At 32.0% G+C, this 23,534-nt stretch overlaps 1 protein-coding gene across 1 annotated transcript in view; it reads left to right on the forward strand.

Moving 5' to 3' along the window:
• The window catches only part of LOC133326397 (cold shock domain-containing protein E1), a 44,254-nt gene extending 32,798 nt beyond the window's left edge, over positions 1–11,456 (forward strand). Inside the window, exons 2-13 of the mRNA XM_061535051.1 lie at positions 5,974–6,017; positions 7,194–7,645; positions 7,723–7,902; positions 7,999–8,210; positions 8,282–8,489; positions 8,560–8,769; positions 9,001–9,234; positions 9,315–9,468; positions 9,616–9,785; positions 9,888–11,012; positions 11,077–11,251; positions 11,349–11,456. Of these exons, the coding sequence (XP_061391035.1) occupies positions 5,984–6,017; positions 7,194–7,645; positions 7,723–7,902; positions 7,999–8,210; positions 8,282–8,489; positions 8,560–8,769; positions 9,001–9,234; positions 9,315–9,468; positions 9,616–9,785; positions 9,888–11,012; positions 11,077–11,251; positions 11,349–11,365 (3,171 nt within the window). The 5' untranslated portion in view covers positions 5,974–5,983 and the 3' untranslated portion in view covers positions 11,366–11,456. The remainder of the gene's footprint in view (positions 1–5,973; positions 6,018–7,193; positions 7,646–7,722; positions 7,903–7,998; positions 8,211–8,281; positions 8,490–8,559; positions 8,770–9,000; positions 9,235–9,314; positions 9,469–9,615; positions 9,786–9,887; positions 11,013–11,076; positions 11,252–11,348) is intronic.
• Positions 11,457–23,534: the final 12,078 nt, after the last annotated feature.

The following is a 23,534-nucleotide window of genomic DNA, read 5'->3' on the forward strand; positions in this document are numbered from 1 at the left end:
TCTTTTACGTTTGGAATAAAGTAAATTTGCCGATTTAGAGCATTTTTTATTTTGTGAAAAGAAAAATACAAAATACGAATGAAAGAAATGTGAAAATAATGTGGCTGCGCTTAATGGTTGGAGATGAAGAATTGCTGGCTGGTGTGGCTGGACTAGTCGCTTGTTCTGGGAGGGGCATTATTATTTTTTTGTTCAAATATTGCAATAATCAATAAATGCAACCAAAGTTGGTGTAAGGAGCTGCTACAAATATCCGCATGTACATATTTATGTGTATGATATGGTGTGGTGTCCATCAAGGGGGAGTATAAATATATATTTTATAATTATAAAAAAAGAAGAAAAAAAGAGTAAGTGGGGTTTCGAATGATGGGGGTCCTGTTATTAGAGAGAGAGATCACACCGTATGCCGCCGCTGCTGCTGACGATTGTGTGTAAGGGAGTCGTGTGAATGGATGATTGTAGTGGAATTTGTATATGAATTGTGCGGCTGCTGCTGCATTGCTTTTGTTAAGCCGAAAGCCGGCAATTTTTTTCTCGTATGTGTGAGTGTGGCTGTTTTTATTTGTGTATTGACTGTGTTGGGGCATCAGATCGGAAATCTCAAAGGTAACAACGCGATTTTGCAATTTTAATTGATGACACTTTTGTTGTTAGTTTGTTTTTTGTGCTAGGCATGAGGCTGAATTTGTGATGCGTTTGAAGGGGTGGCGTGTCGGACACACACACAGATTGTAAAAACATAAAGAATGGATGAATGGTTTATATCGCATTAGATAACAGTTCCTAAATGCAATGTAAACGTGGCATATTCCTTTTATATCTATCTATAAATGTAACAAACATTTATTCAATATATGTGTGTTTTAGATGGCTGGATGGTATTAGCAATAAATTGACTGAACGCTGCATTACAATTGAAAGGGAGTTTTCAATTTTTTATTTCACATCATTTTTAAGGAATTATTTGACCCAGGAGGAGTCAATAGTAAAATATAGAACTTCAAGCGGAGATCTACAGTGCATTGGGAAAATGTACAAAAATGTTTATCGTAATTTCGCCATGTTTAGTCCGTACGTAGGCAAGGCCCCCGTTAATTCCTATCTAATATTCGTCAAATTGAAAAAAAAAAATTAAATGGACGCCGTTTTGTTCGCTAATCTGCTAAACCTGCACCGACGCAAACTACATTGACGCCGCCCATCGTCACAATTATATGTCATCGATGCAGTACTTGTTTGGGTGCTATCGTCGGGAACATCCCTACCATTGTCTTATGAACAGGACTTCCCCGCCCAGGCACGTCAGGAAAGATCTTCATGATCTAGAGAGAGAGGTCCAAAGGTACAAGCGTGAACCCCTAGATCCAGAAGCCTTTCAAGCAGGTCTGAATGGTATTCACACGGACGCGGTCGCTCAGGCAGTAGAGCAATATCGCGTGAATACCATAATTGGAGATAGAATGGTGCAACCGCCTCATTTAATATTGGGCAAGAATTGACAGCTCGATAACTAACACATGTCCTGCATGTGGACTAGGACCACACGACACGTTGCACCTCTTCAACTGCCCAGCTAAGCCGACTCATCTATCGCCGAATTCACTTTGGACGCAACTCGTTGCAGCATTCTTGAATTTGGAGGTAGAGGAAGCAGAACCAGACGATGAATGACAAACGACATGTATTCTGTTTCTACAACAACAACAAAATTGACGCCGGTCACTCAATAAGATCTCCCAGTCCAAACAAACAAAGAAACATGTCCCGAAATTTAGCTATTTGAAACAAATTGGCATTTTGAACATTTTAAACTGATTTTTTTTTTAATTTTGGAATATTTGCATATGTGCAAGATCTGCATTCATATGGATATCAGATTTCTGATCTTATAATTTGTTTCAGTGTGCAGTGTATAGTTCTTCCCTGCACCGACGCAAACTATATTGACGCCGGTCTCTCAACTCAATCTCCAATCCATTGCTACCGGTCAGCGACTTGACCTTGTTTCTATTCTAATAGCTTGACATTATCGTATGTCTCCGAAAAGTCAAGCGAAATAGGCCTGTACGACTCACCTCTGCCAGTATTCTTGCTAGGCTTCAATAACGAAATCAACCTTGTTTATATTCGAATAGCTTGACATTATCGAATGTCTCCGAAAAGTCAAGCGAAATAGGCCTGTACGACTCACCACTACCAGTATTCTTGCTAGGCTTCAATAACGAAATCAACCTGCCTACTTGTCTGGCTTTAGAAACTATGCAGGTTTTGGATTAATATAAGTTATTGGCCATGTTGATGCAATGTATGACAAAACTGGCCAAAATGTAAAAATTTATTAAGGGAAATAAATAATAATTAAAATTCTTCTAATTTGCATTTTCCTAGAATTGGGATATTATCCATGCATAATATATATATATATATATATATATCTATTATTTCCCATAAGTATTTTAATAATCAAATTTTACCCTTTTTGTTTTTTTACAGCTTTTGTAACTAAATCTCCGTTTTGACATCACTTTTCATCATAAACTGAAATAATAACAACAAAAACACCATCGAAACGAATACAAAAACAAAATAAATAAATAAAAAACTTAATAAATCAAAAACAAAAAATTACCAACAACAAAAAAATACTGCAAAAACCGAGAATTTAAAAACTTTAGCTCAAATCCAGAAACCCTACCACATTGGCGTTTTTTGGAGGACATTTTGAGGAAGTGGCTGGCGACTAATTCTGCTCCATAAATGTTTACACACAAAAACAGATAATATAAAACCAAAACCGGAATAATATAACTACAACAAAGTAACAGAAATATCCTACTTTTTTTTAAGAAATAAACAAAACGTGCGGACTGAATATAGATAGTTGGAAGAGCGAGTTACGACGGGGTATAGAAGGCAGGCAGTAAGCCCAGCAGGCAGGAGGAAGAAAGAAAAGTTTAAGCCAAGCTTAGCTTGAAAAACAAAAGAATTCAAAACTTCTAAAAAATAAAAAGATTCGGGAACTAAATTAAAAAAAGCAAAACACTTAGTGAAATTTTAGCAATAAAATTTAACCGTGAAAATACTCAGAATTTCTAAGAAATTCGAAATATTAAAAAAGACAAAACAAAACTCCAGCAGAGAAACTCATCTGTCCACACAACAACAAAATACCAAAAATCATTTGAGCAAAAAGAAATTGGAAATATTAAATTTGGAAAATTGCTTGCCAAAAACTCAATAAAACATAGAACCGGGGGCGGATTGTCCTTTTCGAAAAAGCCAAAACGGGAAGTCAACAGCAACAACAGAAACCAGCCATAAACTACGGACGGAGCATTGAGCAAAAACAACACAGAAGAAAAAATTACAACAGCAACAAAATAAAATAACAACCACAGCCTTAATAAACACACACAATACAAAAGGACAACATTCAAATACCTATAAAATTTCCGGAGCTCGAATACAAAAATTCACTCTTAAATTATTTTTTTGTTTTTTTTTTCATTTTGGAAAAATTCCTTATTTCAAGCTTTCAAACATAGCTTAAGTTTTAGTTTTTACATCTCTCTCAACCCTTGTCATAAAAAGCAAAATACCGAAAATTCCCTACACGCTTTAATTCTGTTTAACTTCGAAATCCAACACAACAAACCACGCCCCAAAACCAACAACAGCAACAATATTAATAATTTAAAATAACAAAAACAACAACAAAAAGGCAACAACAACAACTACCAACAACTGAAAAGAAAGTTTTAAAGTACAAATAAAACGAAAAAGTTAAATTTAAAACGCAACATAAAAAACAAACTTTAAACTAAACTAAAAAAACAGAAAATATACTGAATTTAAAAACGAAAAAAAAAAACAAAATAATTAAGATTTTTATTATTGTACAAAGTATTAAGCAAAGAAAAACACATATTTAGTTTAGAAAAAAAAAAAAAAAACATTATAAGAGGCATAACAGAAGAATAAGGAAAGCGTGAAACCCAGCCAGCAACAAGGAAACCAAAGGCTTTTTAAGCCTAGCTAAAGCCTTGCACCCCGAACAGTTAAGGGAACTATGGCTTTTGGTGGTGGCTTGCAAATAAAAACTTTCTAAGGCAACAAACAAACAAACCAACAACAGAATAACGGAAACAATAAATAAAACTATTTAATTTCTAAAAATAATGTAAAAAACAAGAACAACAAAACACTAATCAAATTAATTTAAAACTAAGACATTTTTACATTTAATTATTTTTTCGTATTACAAAAAATAAAAAAAAAAAAACAAAATATATTCCAAACCTAAAGAACAAAAAAAGTCATAATTATTAAAAACAATACAACACATATAAACAAAAAAACAAAAAAATCTCATCAGTGTGAAGATAAAAAAATCCAAAATTTTAAGTGGACTTAATTTTAAGTGATCTCGTCGAACTGTAAATCTTTTTGGGGAAGATACCTTTTTTAAAAAAAGGAATCACTACTCAACAAAAACAACAACAAAGAAATCCTCCACAACTTCAAAATCAACAATAAACATTATCATCATCATCAGCAGCAACAAGAACAAATACTACTACATTATTATCATTGTCGTCAACAATTAAAAAAGAAAAAAAAACAAAAAAATCAAGGAGAACTTAAAAAAACTCAAGAGGGAGGGAGTTGCATACACCACTCTCTCTCTCCGTAACGCATATAAGAGTACCTAAGGTGAATTCATTTAAAGTCTTAAGGAGCAACAACACAACTCTAAAAAAAATCAACCAACAAATTCAAAGAAAAGATTAAAACATCTCTGTGATAATTATTGTAAATTTATAAACTTATTAATTAAAGGAATCTTTAGAAATGCAAATTTAAAAACCAACAAAAATCCTCTTATTAATAAAAGAAAAACAAAATACAACAACTACACAAATGAAGATAAATTTATAAGAAAAAAAGGAAAAACTGCAACAAAATAAAAAAAAATAAATTTAGTCGAAAAAACATAGTCTTTTAAGGAACAAAAAAAAAAGGAAAAACTTAAAAAAGATAATGAAACATTGAAACAAATTCGTGATATCTTAAAGGACTTCGATACATATACTATAGTATATATTATATATTTAAAAAAAATCCAAATAATTGTAATAAGCAAAAATTAAAATAATAATAAAAAACAAAACAAAAAATCTATAAGTTATAAGCTTATAAGAAAAACAAAACAAAAAAAGTAAAGTAAATAAAGCAGCATCTTATATAGATTGAAAAACAAAGTCTTAAAGGTAATAAAAGACTTTATAAAAATTAAAAAAACCTATAATAATTGTATTAAAAACAAGTAACAAAAAAGTTCTTCTAGTTATAATAATGGAAACATACAACAAAACTCCTTAAGTGTTTTTTAACACAGGACCACGCCAAAAATACTACTAAAAAATTATGAAATTTAAAATATAATAAAAACAAAAACAATACTTCTCAAATTCTCAAATTTTTAAGTATTTTTAAACTTGCATCTGATCCCAAAGATTTTTTAAAACAATAAATCTCTGTGTATTAATTTCAAAAATTAATCAAAAACAAATATCGCAACAAACAAAAAACAACACAACCCTCTAAAACAAGCAATAAAAAAATAAAACCGTTAAAACTCCGCGAATCATAAAAAAATATTGGGCATTTCTCCCACCCTTACTTCCTCATAATAAAAAAAAACAAATCAGTGCCTACTTATAAAAAACATCGTTAAAGAAAAAACAAAGCCCAGAATTGAAATCAAACTAGACACGAAAAGAAAAAGTATTCCATTTTGTATACCCAACCCACCCCAATACATCCCCCTTTTTAAAACTTGCGAGTATTAATTTTTGTGTTTAACCCGCGCCACACATTCGATTTTTGTTTTGGTACACCTGCCGCCGCCCACCACTTGCTGCTGCACAGTATTCTTCTTCGTTCTCTGTTTTGAATTTGAAATTTTGTACTGGTCACAATGAATACTCAATCAAAAGGATATCGTGGTGAAGGTAAGTTATTTCTATTTTTTCAATTATATTGTTATTGTGTTCACTATTGTTTTTTTTAAATTATTTCTTTTAGTCATATCAATGGTTAGGATGCATATGTTTGTAATAGGCAAAAGGAAACAATATAGGAAAATCCAGAGTCCATAGTTAGATATAGCTCTCATATATATGTTCGTCCGATTTTATGTAAATGGCGCACAGCGAACGTAATTGAATCTAGAATGATGTGTGCTAAATTTTAAGAAAATCGAGTCAGATTTAATTATAGCTCCCATATATACATTTTCCTCCGATTTATGTAAATAGTGTATCAACGCCACAATATTTCTTTCGATTTGCAGGAAATTTGGCATAGCGTACGAAATTGAGTTTTGTATGATGATGCTAAGTTCCATGAAAATCGGCTCAGATTTAGATGTAGCTCATCGGTCCCTCTTTTCTTGTACCTCCCCCCAACAAAGGGTTAACATTTCAAAAACTTTGTATTTCAAAAACTTGTAAATTTAATTGAATCTTGAATTTTATCCATTGATTGCTCATCGTAATATTTTACCAAACCTACATTACATCCGAAGATGTGGTCTATAGGGTAACTCCTCTGGTATCTCCCCACAGATGGAGAATAATAAAATCTATATGTAATTCCGTCGACTTCCGCAAACCACAACCTGATGGTATATATCTGTCGACAACACCGCCGGACACTTTTTTTAGCTAAATTAGCTACGCTATGGTAAATTTCGACTCAAACAGACAAATGCAGGGTCTTTGGTGCACGTTCAACAAACCCTATAATTGTGAGAACGTGAGTACTTTCGTACTCATAGTATTCATGGTGACGAACTTTAAAAATTTAAATATATTTTTGCCAGACCCCTACTCAGATTTTCATTTCGAAATCAAATTTTATTTTAATTCCAATTTCTATTCGACATTTTCTGAATAACAATGAAAATAGTGTAAAATTTTCGTTTGTCTTCTTCTATATATGTGTTGTTGTTTTTAATTTAGCACGCGTAAATTCTTTCTTTTTTAAAATTCATTTATTGAATTCATCAGGGTGTTGATTAAAAATTAAGGTATTTAAATAAAAATCGCATAGAAATTCGGTATATTACGGTATATTTTTCGTCATCTCATTTTGTGTGGAATTTGTTTTTCGTTTCATGTTTTCAGAAATCTATGAAAATCTTCCATGTGATGGATGGATGAACATGAATGCCATGCGTAATATGAGTATTTCGAATAATTTCCCACCAATTGGAACATTTTCCTTGGAAACGGCATTGGGTACACCCCAAACTCCGCAACCACCACCACCGCAACATCATCAAGCTCATCAACAGCAGCAGCAGAATCATCATCAGCAGCAGCAACAACATGCCGCCACGCATCACCATCAATCGCAGGGACCGCCACCATTGACTCAACATCCACCCATTGGTATTTTCGATGCCAACGACGTTCCCGAAATCATACAAAATCCGGCCACCGTTGGTGTTTTTCAATCGAATAGTGTCTTGAGCAATGGCGGTGGTTCGAGTTTCGGTCAATCCAACTCATCGTCGTCGGCTGCCAATGATCCAAGTCAGACAACTCGTGAGACTGGCATCATAGAGAAGTTATTGGTAGGCTTCCAGATTTCAGGATATAACACTTAAAGAAATATTAAATAAAAATTATTATCTTGTTGTTGTTTTTTTAGCATTCTTATGGTTTTATACAGTGTTGCGAGCGTCAGGCTCGTTTATTCTTTCATTTTTCTCAATTCAGTGGCAATATTGATCATTTGAAAATTGGCGATCCGGTTGAGTTTGAAATGACCTATGATCGTCGTACTGGTAAACCAATTGCTAGTCAAGTGTCTAAAATTGCACCCGAAGTGGTGAGTAAAAATCAAACGCACACATACAGACAGATACCTTTGTATTATATACAAAAAATATTGACTCAATTGTTAATTTTAATTTTCGTTTTATAGGTCCTTTCGGAGGAGCGTGTCACAGGAACTGTTACCACAGAACTACGCACTGATAACAACAACATTTTAAATTCGAGCGAAACGACTGGTCGCATCAGTTATGAAAATCGCGGAGAGTGCTTCTTCTTGCCCTATACCAAAGATGATGTTGAGGGTAATGTTAATTTGAGGGCTGGTGACAAAGTTAGCTTTCAGATAGCTACCAACCAAAGGTGAGTGAAGAGGAGTCATGGTCTATCAGCAAAACAAATATTTATTTTCTTGTTGTTGTTGATGTTTGTAGAGGAAATTTGGGTGCTTGTCACATTCGTTTGGAGAATCCAGCACAGCCGGTTAAATATCGCGGCGTTGTTTGTTCCATGAAGGAATCATTCGGGTTTATTGAACGCGCCGATGTTGTTAAAGAGATTTTCTTTCATTTCTCTGAAGCCGAAGGTAATGTTGAACTACGTCCAGGCGATGACGTTGAGTTTACCATTCAGACACGTACTGTAAGTGTTTGGTTATAAAATATTGGTAATAACACAGATTTTGTAACACCGAGAGTTGTTTTTTTTTAAGGGACGTGAATATGCCTGTAACATAACACGTTTACCACCTGGCTCGGTAATATTTGAGGATGTTGATACAACCATCTATAAGGGTCAGGTCTTGAAGCCGTTGGATCGTGCAAATGCTGCACGCCAAACCAATGATCCATTGCCAGGACGCATACGTTACAGGGCTCCAGATTATTCTGAAGTTGAAGTACCATTTGGTGACAAGGATCAGGTATGTAATAACATTTTTGGTTTGTACCCTATCGCACCACATTAATTTAATCAAGTGATGTTTTGAAGATATAAGACAACTAAAGGCATTCTATAGGGTCATTCTGTTGAAGGAAGAATTTGCAGAATGTCTTCTGCAACATTCGAACAACATTTATTTTATCATTTTCAATATACAAATTAGAAAGGAAAGAAACAATTTTTCATTTTGTATGTGTGTACGTTTTTTTAGAAGGGCGATTTTACTTTGCGTCATGGTGATTGGGTACAATTTTTATTGGCCACCGATCGTCGCGATCAATTGCAACGCGCCACTTCCATTTCATTGCTTGACGAAACATTTAAAGTGTCCGGCGAGAAGCGAGAACAAGGTGTGATTTCTGGTTTAAAAGAAGGATTTGGTTTCATTCGAAGTGTCGAACGCAATGTTCGAGTATTTTTCCATTATACTGAAATTCTGGATACGGTATGTATGAAGGCAGGCGGCCGTAAAAATATGTAAATCAGGGGCGTGTTTTGCAATATTTCAAAAATGTATATTTTCAGAGCCGTGAAATAATGGTCAACGATGAATTGGAATTTACTGTGGTTCAGGAACAAGGAATTCCCTATAATGCATCACGTTTACATGCTATACGCATTAAGCATTTACCACCCGGTACTGTGCAATTTGAAACTTTAGTGGCTAACAATATAGAGGGTAAGTATTTTTTTTAATTGCACTCCATCTAGAAATGTCGGAGACTATTAATTATTTACATTGCAATTTACCAAACATATCAGTCAATTTTAGAGCTGGTACAATGAATTCCCATTAACATGTATATTTTTTTGTTTATTATTGTAGGTTATGTTACCCGCGAGGCTCCTAAGAGTCCAGTGAAATCTCAAGACCGCGTTGAAGGCGGCGTTATTACCTATGACCATGGTGAACTTAAAAAGACTATTATGTATTTCCTTAAAGACTGCGAAAAACCACCTAGAATTGGAGACCGTGTACGTTTTGATATTTACTTGGTACGTTGCCATTCGCACGTCGTCTTATTTGCTCCTGCAAATTATTATTTCACAGAATTAGAAATAATTTTTAAAAATGTGTGTGTTTCTTTCTTTCACTAGGTAAAAAGAAATAAAGAATTGATTGCTGTGAATGTACAGAATTTGCATACATTGCAATCAGGCGGCATGCAACCAGCGGCCATTATTCAGCAGCAACAACAACAGCAGCAGCCGCCACAAATAATTAATCCACAAATATTGCAACAACAATTGGCAACTAATACAACGAATCCACAAAATCCCCAGCAACATCAAGTACCACAACAACAAGCACCACCACCACAAGCAGCTGTAGCAGCTCTACACCATCCCCATCATCCACATCCACATCTTATTCTAAATCAAAATAATGATCCAGCCATAATAACCCAGCACACCAATGGCATCATGGGAGGCATTGGAGGCGGCGGTGGCATGATAATACCCACGCAAAATGGTTACCTATCCATGGGCACCAACAATCATCAAATGCTTCAAACTCCAAAGATTGAAGACTACAATAAGTTGGAGAACAATAATTTGGCTGGCACTGAGACGGGACAGCCAGTCTATAGGGGTTTCATAGCCGTTATCAAGGAGAATTTCGGTTTCATTGAAACATTGTCGCACGACGAGGAGGTGTTCTTCCATTTCAGTAATTATGTGGGCAATCCCAATTGGTTGGAATTGGGTCAAGAGGTTGAGTATACGCTGTCGCCAAATGGTAATACCTCCGTATCGGGCAATTGTTTGCCAGCGGAAAATGTACGCACCCTACCGAAAGGCTCCATACCACAGCCGGCTGTAAAGGAGGGAGTTCATAACGGTGTCGTTGCACGTCCACTGCGTTGCATTAACCCCGATCAACAGGAATATGCTGGTCTCATTGAAATCTTAGATGAGTCTAGAACTCAAGTACTGTCTCAACACGAGTTCGGTATTACCAGTTTGGTTAACAAACGTGACCTATTGCAAGCCGGCGATCTGGTGACATTTAAAATCGACGAAGCTGGTCGTGCTGCTGAAATTACTGCTGTACGCCAAAAGAAACGTGCCACAGTTGATTCCATCAAGGGTCAATTTGGTTTTCTTAATTACGAAATAGAAGATGGCAAGAAATTGTTCTTCCATATGTCGGAGGTACAGGGTAATGCTGTATCATTACATCCAGGGGATACAGTTGAATTCTCTGTGGTTACAAATCAGGTTGGTGAAAGGGTTCTCTCTTTTGTTGGAAAAAATGTGTTATTGTTTTTCTATTTCTTTGCAGCGCAATGGCAAATCGTCAGCCTGCAATGTTTTAAAAATAAACGATCGTCCAGATCGTTTAATTTCGCGACTCAAATTGACAGATGATACATTGCCCCGTTTGATTGTTATTCGGGCACCGAAAGGACCCCAGCCTAAAGGTTTTCTGCCACAGGCACGTTTACCACGCATTCCAGGTAAAATTAATTTACTTTTTTTAATTTTTAATTTAACAAAAGAAGACACATTTGTCCAATATAAAACATACTTTTGTTTTATTTTCGTTTCTATTAGGTATAATCTTGGAATAAATGTTTGACCGACCGTACTAAAATCGAAGGATTCAACGACTGAAGACAAGTTCCCACAACATTTATTTAAAAAAAAAAAACAAAACAAAAAGCCATCATTACAACAACAAATTACACTGCTATACTCTATATATATATTTAAATATTAAAGAAAAAACAAATGAATCACTGCTAAACAACAAAAATAAAAAATACATAATACGAGTATAAAATAAATGAATCTTATCATATATCCTATCCAATTTATTATATACTACTATAAAGAATGATGAAACATATAAAATATATAAGAAGACAGAAGAGAAAATTATGAAGAAACAACAAATGCAAATTGTGTCTCACAACACTTTATTTCTTATATGAAGTTAAAACAATAAAAGCAAAACAAAATATTATAAAGTAACCGGGAAGAAGAAAAAAAAATAGAAATAATGCAAAAGAAATAATTATTATGAATAGAATTTGAGTATTTATTAAAAAAAAAAAAAACACAAACAACAACAAAAATATATGCGTAATTTAATAAACAAAATACAATACAATAAACCAAGAACAAAATTTAAACAACAAACAAAAAAATCACGTATACATATACAAAATAAAAATGGAAAAAATAAAAAGAAATAAAATAATAAAAGAAAGATATATCGTAACGAAACAACAACCATTATCTTTATTATTAACTTAAACCCACACACACACTCACACGCAACATACCACAAGAAACTAACAAACACACCACATACAATCTCTAAAATCCATACATACGAGTACATACACCAACACACACAACAAGAAGTAAAACACACAAATTAACAAAACTTATGAACATCGATCGATATGATACCATACGATACAATTTTACTATATACATATATGAAATGAAAATTATAAAACAAAAAAGAAAAAAACAAATATATACATGAAACAAAAATAATAATTATATACATAATAGGAGTAACGAAAAAAAACACGACAAGAAAAATAATACATATGCTATTTTTTGCTTTATTATCTTACAAACAACAACAAGAAGACAAATTCAAACCAGTGTGTGTGTTTTCGTTAAAATTTCCAACCATATAACAGATGCGAAACTATGTGGAAGTAGAGAACGATTTTTGAATCCATAGAAACCAGTAAGAGCCGAAGAAATCTAAGGTAAATTAAATAACAGTAATAATAATAATTTTTTATACATCTGCAAAAAAAAATCTCCTCAAAGGATCTTAAAAAATGAGCAAACCTTTCAAACGGTATTTTAGAAATAGGACGAATTTTGAAGGTGCATTTTCACTATCTTTTAAAAATTTGAGGGTCTTTTATAATAAGAAAACCTCCATAAAGTATTCTGTAATTAGTAGATATTCCAGAAGTTTTCTATATATAGAAGACGTTCAAGGTGTTTGAACGGGTTATCTAGTGTTAGAAAACATTCAGGGGTATTCTATAGGCCGGAGACCTCCAAGGTGTCCTCTACAGTTAAAAAACCTTCAAAAGGTCTTGCATAGTCTGAAAACCTTGAAGAGGTTTTCTATAGTTGGAAGATCGTCAAGGGAGCCTCTATAGTTAAGCAGGAGAACTTCTCTTAGACACTACTTTGAACAGGTCTTCTACAGTTGGAAGATATTTAATGTCCTTATTTGATTTAACTAATCTTGGGCCTTATGGCAATTTTTCTGCCTGTTAGCGATGGTCTCGACTGCATAGTACCGTATTATATGTGGCTAACCCCAAGTTGTTCAATTGATTTTAGAACCAATGTCTAAAAACATGGAACATAGACAATAATTACAATTTCCCTAATTCGAAACCAACCGAAGATTTGGTTGTTTTATTTTTCTCGAAAATACGCTGCTGGTTGCTGGTGGTGAATAAAATAAAATCTAATAGAAATTATAGATGTTGAGACAAGACGGTAAATTACAATGCAAACTTACAATAACTGATGACAAAAATAACAACTACAACAACATGAATATATACCGTAAAACAGTGGCAGCAATAAATGGAAACTTAAAAAATACGAAAACAGAAATACACAACTATCAAGAAAACAAAAAAAAAAACGAAATAGGATAACATTTTCGCTTACTACTCTACTACTACAACAACAAGAATAACAACAAATGAAAGGAACAATACATAATAAAATATATAGCAAAAACAAGAACAAATATATATATATAGTTTTTAAATAAGTGACAAAACTAAATGGAAAAAAAGAAAGAAGGACTACAACAACAAAACCAAAGTAAAATGAAAACAAAAAATAAGAAACTAAAACTCATTTCGCCAATACAAATGCATTTTTCATACATATACTCAACAAGACACGACGACATACACACGAAAAACATTTCGAAAAACTTACGTGCATACATATACAAAAAATATATACATACATAATATAGGAACTCCTATTTTTTTTAGAAATTCCTTGAATTGTTTTTTCTTTAAATGGTAAATATTTTCAAATAAATTTCAAAAATAAAAAAATCTAAATTCTAATTGGGATCAGAAACACTTCTTAAATACTTTTTTTATTCCCAAATTCATAATTTTTTATTAAAAAAAATGTTTAAAAATTCTTTTTTCCATTTCAATTATAATTAAAGTAAGAAAACCATAAAAACAAAGCAGTAAAAATAACTTCAATGCAATTTTAAATAAAGAAAAATTAGACAGAAACAACAACCAGCAACAACAAAAAAATCTATATTAATAAATAAAGTAAAGGATGATAAACATAACCTTAAAACAGCAACAATATATACGGCTTGATGGAATACAAAACAAAACAGACAGGCAGAAACAAAAGTAATAAAAATAGAAAACCATACAAGATTGAAAAAAAACAAAAAACGATTACAACAAAGAAACAAACAGAAAAGAAACACAAACAACAATTGCGATCTTATAACATATAAGTAACCAAAAAAAAAAAAAAAACAAAAAATAAATATTAATAAAAATATTATTTAATTACCAAAAAGTGAGTTTTATTTTCGAAAACCAGATTTTTGCCTCACTTAATGTCAACATTAGTACATTTTGTGAATTTGTTGAATACTGTGACTATGCGAATATAGACTGGAATGGATTTTTTAGCTAAATGTTGCTGATGTGGATCTTAAATATTCTCTGCTATCTTCTATTATTGTCGATTTGTTTGCCTTTGTCCCCATAGTACGTAGGAAAATTCGTCCGGATGATAATTGGATTAGAACGAATACTGTTTGGCTCGATCTCTTCGTGATATGGCTTATTGTTCTTACCAACAAAACAAAAATGCAGATAGTTGGAAGATATATTGTAAGTACAGGAATAAAGCTAAGTCCGTTATTATTACAGGTGATGATGGCATGGAATGTAATATTGATGTCGATGTTATGAATTCTTATTTTGTTTTCCACAATCGCAGTACCAACGATTTTGATGATTTGTTCATCGATAATTCCGATAATGGTTTTTCCTTTTGTGCTGTTTATGTTGAATACATTGTTGTGGCTCTAAACAAAATTATGTCTAAATCCATTGGTGTAGATGGAATACCTACTGATTTTTTGAAACTTGTTTTTCCATATATTTCTGATTACGTTCTTGATTTGATTAATTCTGTGTTAATAACTTCTGTATTTCCTTTGACATGGAAGAATGCTCGTGTGGTCCCTATACCGAAGGTTAGTGTTGTTCGTTGCTCTGAAGATCTCAGGCCTATTTCTATTCTCCCTGTGTTGTCTAAATTTGTTTCATTTAATGGAAAATCATCTGCAATTCTCCCACTTACATGTGGTGTTCCACAAGGCTCTGTTTTGGGTCCATTGCTTTTTTTTCTTTACGTCAATAATATTGCCGATTGTGTTTGTAATGTGAACTGTAAACCGCTTTTATTTGCTGATGATATATTTCTTATATTTAGTGATGACAGGAGTTCTCCGTTCCATTTTGAAACTTCAATAAATCATAGTCTTGCTCTGATTAAGCAGTGGTGTCTAGAAAATTCACTGATATTGAATCCTGCCAAGACTAAAACCATTGCATTCGGCAATTTGACACAGAGAGTGAACATCTTTCTTGATCAAAATCCAATAGACTTTGTAGACTGTTTTAAAATGTTGGGCATATTTGTGGATAATAAACTTAGTTTTGATACTCATGTTGACTTTGTCCAGTCGAAACGTATTGTAAACTCCATTGTGCGTTATATTTATGGTATTAAACGTCGCGAACATGTTTCGGGCTATGTTGTGAGTTTCTATTCATTCAGAATAAGGAGAGAATGTGACAGCGAAAAATGTTTACATGAGAGATATCTCCCTAGTGAATATCCAGAATAAGGCTGATTATCGTATAATGCAATCAGAACTTTGGGAGGACCCTTAGTAGGTATATAAAAACGAACAAAATAAAAAAAAACACTTTTTATTTGAATTTTTATGGAATATATATTTATTTGTAATTTGTTGTTGTCACTTAAAAGAATAATTGCATTTGCTTATATAAGTAAGTTTAATGTTTGTTTTTTTAGTTTGTTTGTTGTTTTTTCGATATATATTTGTTTGTGTTGTTTTTGTTCTTCAGAAGCTGGTTTGTTTATTTTTTTGTTCTATGATTCGATTGAGTGTGTTTTAATTTCTATTTATTAGATTTTTTATACCTTTTTTAATTTTGTTATATTTTATTTGTTGATTTTTGTCTCATCCCTTTTGTTTTGTTAATTTTTTTTTTTTTTGTTTACATTTCTGCAAATTCAAATATATAGATAGTGTGTGATTGTTGTGAGTGTGGCGGCTCTCTCTCGATCTGTTTAACTTGTTATGCTTTGTTTTCATTTAATAATAATAATCATAATTAATTAATATATGTATTTGTTTGTGTATATAGTACGCACTATAGTCTAGTACCACCTAGTTTTTTTGTCCATTCATTTGTTTGGTTGTAGTGATGAGGAGACAGACAGATAGTGGAGTATAAACTAATCGATGATAAATGACAGTAATAATAATGGTAATGACAACGATGATGATGATGGTGGCTATACTGATCATGACTATGGAAATACAGATTATGTTTAAATGTTAGTATATTTTGTTGTTGTTGTTTGTATTTTTGTATATTTTAGAATAGTATTTATTATGATCGACAATATATATGTATGTATATATGAATTAGTGTATATAAATATAAGTGAATATATGTGTGTTTGGGGTGTTTTTTGTTGTTGTTGTTTGTGGGATTGTGGGATTGTAGGAATGGTGGATATGCGGTCATGGGCATAATTATTTTGTAAAACTTTTCTGAAAAATGTTTGCAAATACTGAGCACTTAAGCAAAATTAATCAATATTTTGTTCTTGATTTGTAAATAGTACCTTCAAAAGAATATCTATGAATTAAAAATCCAACAGGAAGACCATTTTATTAAGTGGCACCAACAAATTTCTTTTCTTAATTCTTGTTAGGCTACGTCGACGGTGTTAAGAAGGGCATGGGCATCGACGTAGGTTGATGGGGCTCCAATTTAATACTAATTTCCAACTAATTTTGAAATGTTATTTATTTCACAAGAAATTATACGATCATACTCCATATATGACACCACTTTCATTTGAATACCAGCAAAATATTATTTATTTACCAAAAAGTGAGTTTTATTTTCGAAAACAGAAAGTTATAGCAAAAATAAATAAGGTATGCAATTTTCATAAAGCCTTCGTCAGCGCCACCTATTGATGAGTATGACGCATAACAGTTTTTCGCATCCCTACAAAACTGATGGAGTGTAGAATAGATGTACCAAAGGATTTTTTTTTGGAAATTCGAACTATGAGTAATCAAAAAGACTAAAATATATTAAATTTGGTACAAATTGTGTAGCTTGTGAATTTGAATATAGCTAAAAACTGGAAATTTGGAATGCGAATTATGGTTGAGATGTAGGCTCGATATAAGGAGGTGGTTTTGAAAGCGTCTACTCATGTATATGGAAAATACTATGTCATACTGTATTTGGTACAGTTCGAATTTGGAGATACGGATGGAACGAGAATACTGAAATTTGAAATTAAAATTAGCGTCCTAATATAGGATTGGGATATGTACGTAGTTTTGGACATTTTTTACTTATGTGTACGAAAAGTACTAAATGGTACGAATACGAAAAATGCATAGAAAAAAAATGAGGTTTGCAACTTGTATAAACCCCTCATCAGCGCCATCTATTGATGGGCATGATTCAAATCATACAAATCAGTTTCAAACTTCCAAGCGTATAGCTGGAGAGATAATCGCATTTTAACAAAAATTGTATCATGTGAAAGCATAAATAATCAACTTTATTATGACCAGCAATTATAAAAATCTTTAATAAAAAATTTCATGTTTAAAAAATTAAAATAATTGTGATTTTGCAGTAGGTCAAAAGTTATAAAAAAAAACAAATTAGGTTTAAATTTTGCATAATCTCGATTTTTGAATCTGCCCATTCAACAGATGCTGCTGATGCCATTTGCCTGCGCTGCAAATTTTACAAGAAAACTTATGTATTTTAGATTCTTCAAATCTTTTGATACAGAAATAATTCGAATGGCTTTTAATAGCTTAGAATATATCCCATTACTATTTGACGGGCTTGCTATGTTTCCGAAAAATTACTGTTTTCTGAGAATATTAATAAATTTTCAACGGGCAACGACAGAGTTAAAAATCAAAAAGTATCAGGCTTATTATGGATATTCGCTGAGAAGATATCCCGCTTATGAACACGTTTCCGCTTTCACATTCACTCCTTGTTCTGAATGAATAGGAAAAAGCAAAAAATGCGAAAAACTACAAAAGATTACAAATAAAATAAAATAATTTTATGATGACAAAAACCGGTGTCAAAGACATCGAATAATGAGAAGAAATCTGCGATTGAATTAAATGTATTAGCCGTTTATAATTTCACTACATAATTGTGTGCCATTTTATTTAACTTCGATATTTTATCTCCTTAAATTATTAAAGTGACGAATTATTTTATGATAAAAAGCTCCTACTTTATTTCATTCTTCAAATCATGCACACGACAAATTTGAAAGACAAATATTTTAGTAGCATTTGATTGGTTGTTTTTGAGTTTAAAATATGCATACAACCATTTTTAATATTTTAAATCGTTATAGAATAAGCATTGTGTAGATATTATTCATAAAAATATTTAAAACCTATATTTTTGTAGTCAGCTACCTTTAAATTTATTAGCAAAAAATTTCGCACAAATGTCATCACATTCTCCCACGCCTTGCAATTAAGAATAACTAATTTTTCCCCAAAGCGGATTTTTGCTTTCGAACTTGATTCAGAATAATGAGCAAAAATTCGCTGCAAGTTATGGTTCAAAATAACTTTAAGAGGAAGAGCGAAAAAATGCACGGTGAATTGATGTCCAGAATAAGGCTGTATATGTGTAGTTCAGAATATCTTAATTATACCCTTCACCACACTGTGGTACAGGGTATTATGTCTTTGTGCATATGTTTGTAACAGGCAAAAATAATCGAGATAGACACATGGTTCCTTTTGAGAATATGCATAGAATCACTTTCTAAGTCGATTTATGCATGTCCGTCCGTCCGTCCGTCCGTCTGTCCGTCTGTCCGTCTGTCCGTCTGTCTGTCCATGTTAAATTGTAAACAAAGTACAGGCCGCATTTGTTATCCGAACTGGATGAAAATTGGCACAGGTCACTTATTCGGCCCAAGGACGAACCCTATTGAAATTGGGAAAAATCGGTTCAGATTTAGATATAGCTCCCATCTATATATTTAACCGATTTAATGTAAACGGTCCCTATATATCTTTCGATTTGCACGAAATTTGGTACAGCCTAATCTTTTAGGTCTAGAATGATGTCTGCCAATTTTCGTGAAAATCGGTCCAGCTTTAGATATAGCTCCCATATATAGTTTCGTCCGATTTCATGTAAATGGTGCACCAAAATCCCTATATATCCTTCGATTTGCACCAAATTTGGCATAACGTACTGAAATGAGCCTAGAATTATGTCTGCCAAGTTTCGTGAAAATCGGTCCAGATTGAGATATAACTCCCATATATAGTTTCGTCCGATTTCATGTAAATGGTGCACCAAAGTCCCTATACATCCTTCGATTTGCACGAAATTTGGCATAACGTACTGAATTGAGCCCAGAGTCATGTCTGCCAAGTTTCGTGAAAATCGGTCCAGATTTAGATATAGCTCCCATATATAGTTTCGTCCGATTTCATGTAAATGGTGCACCAAAATCCCTATATATCCTTCGATTTGCACGAAATTTGGCATAACGTACGGAATTGAGCCTGGAATTATTTCTGCCAAGTTTCGTGAAAATCGGTCCAGATTAAGATATAGCTCCCATATATAGTTTCGTCCGATTTCATGTAAATGGTGCACCAAAGTCCCTATATATCCTTCGATTTGCACGAAATTTGGCATAACGTACTGAATTGCGCCCAGAGTCATGTCTGCCAAGTTTTGAGAAAATCGGTTCAGATTTAGATATACCTCCCATATATAGTTTCGTCCGATTTAATGTAAATGGTGCCCCAAAGTCCCTATATATCTTTCGATTTGCACGAAATTTGGCATAACCTACTGCATTAAGCCTAGAGTGATGTCTGCCAAGTTTCGAGAAAATCGGCCCAGATTTAGATATAGCTCCCATATACAGTTTCGTCCGATTTCATGTAGATAGTGCACCAAAGTCCCTATATATCCTTCGATTTGCACGAAATTTGGCATAACGTACTGAAATGAGCCTAGAGTGATATCTGCCAAGTTTCGAGAAAATCGGTTCAGATTTCTATATATCTCCCATATATAGTTTCGTCCGATTTCATGTAAATGGTGCACCAAAGTCGATATATACCTTTCGATTTGCACGAAATTTGGCATAACGTACTGAATTGAGCCTGGAGTGATGTCTGCTTTTTTCGTGAAAATCGGTCCAGATTTAGATATAGCTTTTATTATAGATTGATTTTAAGTAATTGACGCACCAAGGAACCAATGAGCTGATAGGAACAAAACTTTCTGAAATTAAAACAAACTAATCTGTGACAAGTTTGTTTCAAATCGCTTAATATTTGGATAGAGCTTCCATATATATTTTCCCCCGGTTTCAGGTAAATTGGGCATCAAACTCCTCATGTTAGTCAAATTGACATCAAATTTTGCACAACTTACAAAATTTAGCATAGAATTACGTAGTTGCGTTTTCCAGAAGTACAGACATAGTCCAACGTATGACCTATTTATATTTGTTTGAAGTCGATTTACATACTTTATGGATATATCTAGGTAGATTCACATTTAAATAAATATCAACTATTTTAGTTCATTCAATTTTATTTTAATGGTCCTGTTGAATACACCCAAAGTGGTGAAGGGTATCATAAAGTCGGCCCCGTCCGACTTTACTACTTTCCTTACTGGTTTTCTAATACCATTTTTAAAATTTCATTATCAAGAAACAAATGCTGAACAATAAATTTTACGTTCTTTTTTGTTTGCCTGAGGCTGAAGTGTCTTCGATAATTGTGTGTTTTAGTTTTTATTATTATATGTGTGTACATTTATTTGTGAATAGTGATAGTTGTAGTTGTGATGATTAAATACATTTTTTAATACTCTATCGGATATTTTTTAGCTTCAGATTTTTTAAAAAGAATATTAATTTATTAAAAAAGTAATAATCGTTAAAAAATTCTGCATGTAGATTTAGAACGGTGTCTATACGGGATAAATGGAGAGATTTCAAATATTATTCAAAAAAGAATGCACATAAAAATGAACGAAAATTAATAGGTATGTATTGTGTATCCGAAGCGTTTTTATAGTAAAATTATGAAGAAAAAATCCAAAAGCGCTATAATTTATTTTGATTTAATGCAATAAGTGATATATCGAAGTTGGAGTTGAAATTTTAAAAAGGTAAATGGAATATTACCTGGTTACAAATTTTACACGTACTGAGTTACTCGATAAAGTATTTTTCAGGGGAATCCTGGCATATATTTTGATTTTGTAAAACAATTTTTATTTTTATTTCTAATAAAATCGAACAAATGTGCATCTTTAAAAAATATTCCAATCTTTCTTTCTTTTCGTTTTTTTCCATATTTTTTCGAAGTAAAATTAATTTTTTATTAAACTTTCAAGTCGATATTTACCGTAGTAAATAAACCCGTTTTTATTAGATATATAATTTGTTGTTGTTTTTTTTTGTTTGATTATGTGCATTCTTTTTTCTATGAAATTTGATAATCAAATTATGAAGAATTTGTGAGTGTGTGAGAGTCCTGTATGAATTTATGTTTTGTTGAGTTGATAAAACAACGTTTTTGTTTCAACATTTTTGAAGACATGATTTAATAATATAGACAATGGAAGATTTTAGCGATTATTCCCAACATTTTTTGCAACATATTTTGGAAGTTGGATTGTAATTTTTGTTCCTTTGTTCGTAATAGACATGTTTTTAAAGAAAATATTCAGAAACAATAAAATAACAGCCAAAAATAAAAAAAAAACATGATCCTGATTAGATTAGTGATTTCCTTTAAATTCATAGTATGTGAAATTATTTTATCGATGTAAATATGTATTTATATCAGGGAGTACAAATTGAAACCGGTTCAGTTATTTTAGTTAAAAATTCTAGGATTTAAAAACAACATAAATGATTTATAGTTGAGTGGAAAATGAAATTCGAGCCTCTCTCTCTCCACTAGCCAATCAATATTTAAAACAACCAAGCTTTATTGAAAAATGTTGGGAATACTATATTGATGTTTATTTGTATGTTTTTATTATTTGCATTTTATTTTATTTTTATCAATGTGGTTATCTATCGTCTATATAATAGTTCTGTTATTAAATCACACATTTTACGATTACTGTTATTTTTTATAAAAAAATTAATTAAACACGAATTGATTGATTGCTTTCCTTTGCCTTAATGAAGGAGGGGGGATAAAAAGTGGTGGGTGCCCGGTGTTTCTAATCATATCTCGAGACGTCACTGTATAATTTTTTGTTGAATACTTATTTATACAAATACTAGTGGGGGTGTTTTTCTAGAAATTTGTTTTTTATTTATTGGACAAAACTGTTTTCTTCATTTACTTAATGCATTTCATCGAAAACATTCTAAACTTTTTTATATATTTAAGGCCTACTATAGGTCTTCTGAAAAAAAGGAATAGCTTCTGGTTAAAATTGATTCCAAAATTTTGACAGAAATAGTTCATCAATAGCCAGAAGGTAATCTATTCAAATAATAATAGAAAGGAAAAAACATTTCCTTCCGGTTTTCTCTTTCTATTTTCTTAACAGTTTTGTCAACTATGAACTAATTTTCTATATTTGTTTTTTCTTTTGTTTTGGTACACATTAAATAATTTTCGTTTGGAAAATAATAAAATCAATTTTTAATAACAACATATATGCAGAATTATGTATAGAAAAAAATGTTGACAACATTTATAATTACACTGTGCTACAAAAACATTAAAAAAATTTGAATGTTTGGACAGGGTCATAAATTGTAATTTTATGTTTGAATTTCTTTATATAAACTCTAAATGTGAGGTTATGTTGAAAATGTATTATTATAATTTTATTTTCAACATCTTTCGGAATACTCAAAAAGATATACACAGAGTATTTTTTTTTTATTTTTTGCTTAATATTGAAATTTTATATGTATATTTTTAATTTAACATGTTTTTATTTCTAAATTTATTTATTTTTTTCTTACCAAAAACCTTTCCATTGGAAATCATCAAATAAATCTATAAAATCTCAAACCTAGATTTTGATTTAACATATTTAAATTTTTACTAACACGTTTCCCAATACTAGTTTTGAAAAATGTCATTATTAACCTCGTAAATGAAATTGGATGAAAAAATATATCTTAACGTACGGGAACTATATTTGGTTATTTGAAATAATTTTTATGGACATTAAAAAAATGTCCATAATTTTGAAGTAGAAAAACATGATTTTGATATTTTTTAACTTGAAATTTTAAATTTGTAGTGAAATATTTTGTATTTGTTTTTTCTTTGATATAAATCATTTTCGTTAAACTTTCAGCTCACTTTTTAAATATGATTGC

Source organism: Musca vetustissima, unplaced genomic scaffold (genome assembly GCF_032173495.1).
Source record: "Musca vetustissima isolate MV318-11 ecotype Yass unplaced genomic scaffold, APGP_CSIRO_Mvet_v1 utg13253, whole genome shotgun sequence".
Lineage (NCBI taxonomy): Eukaryota > Metazoa > Arthropoda > Insecta > Diptera > Muscidae > Musca > Musca vetustissima.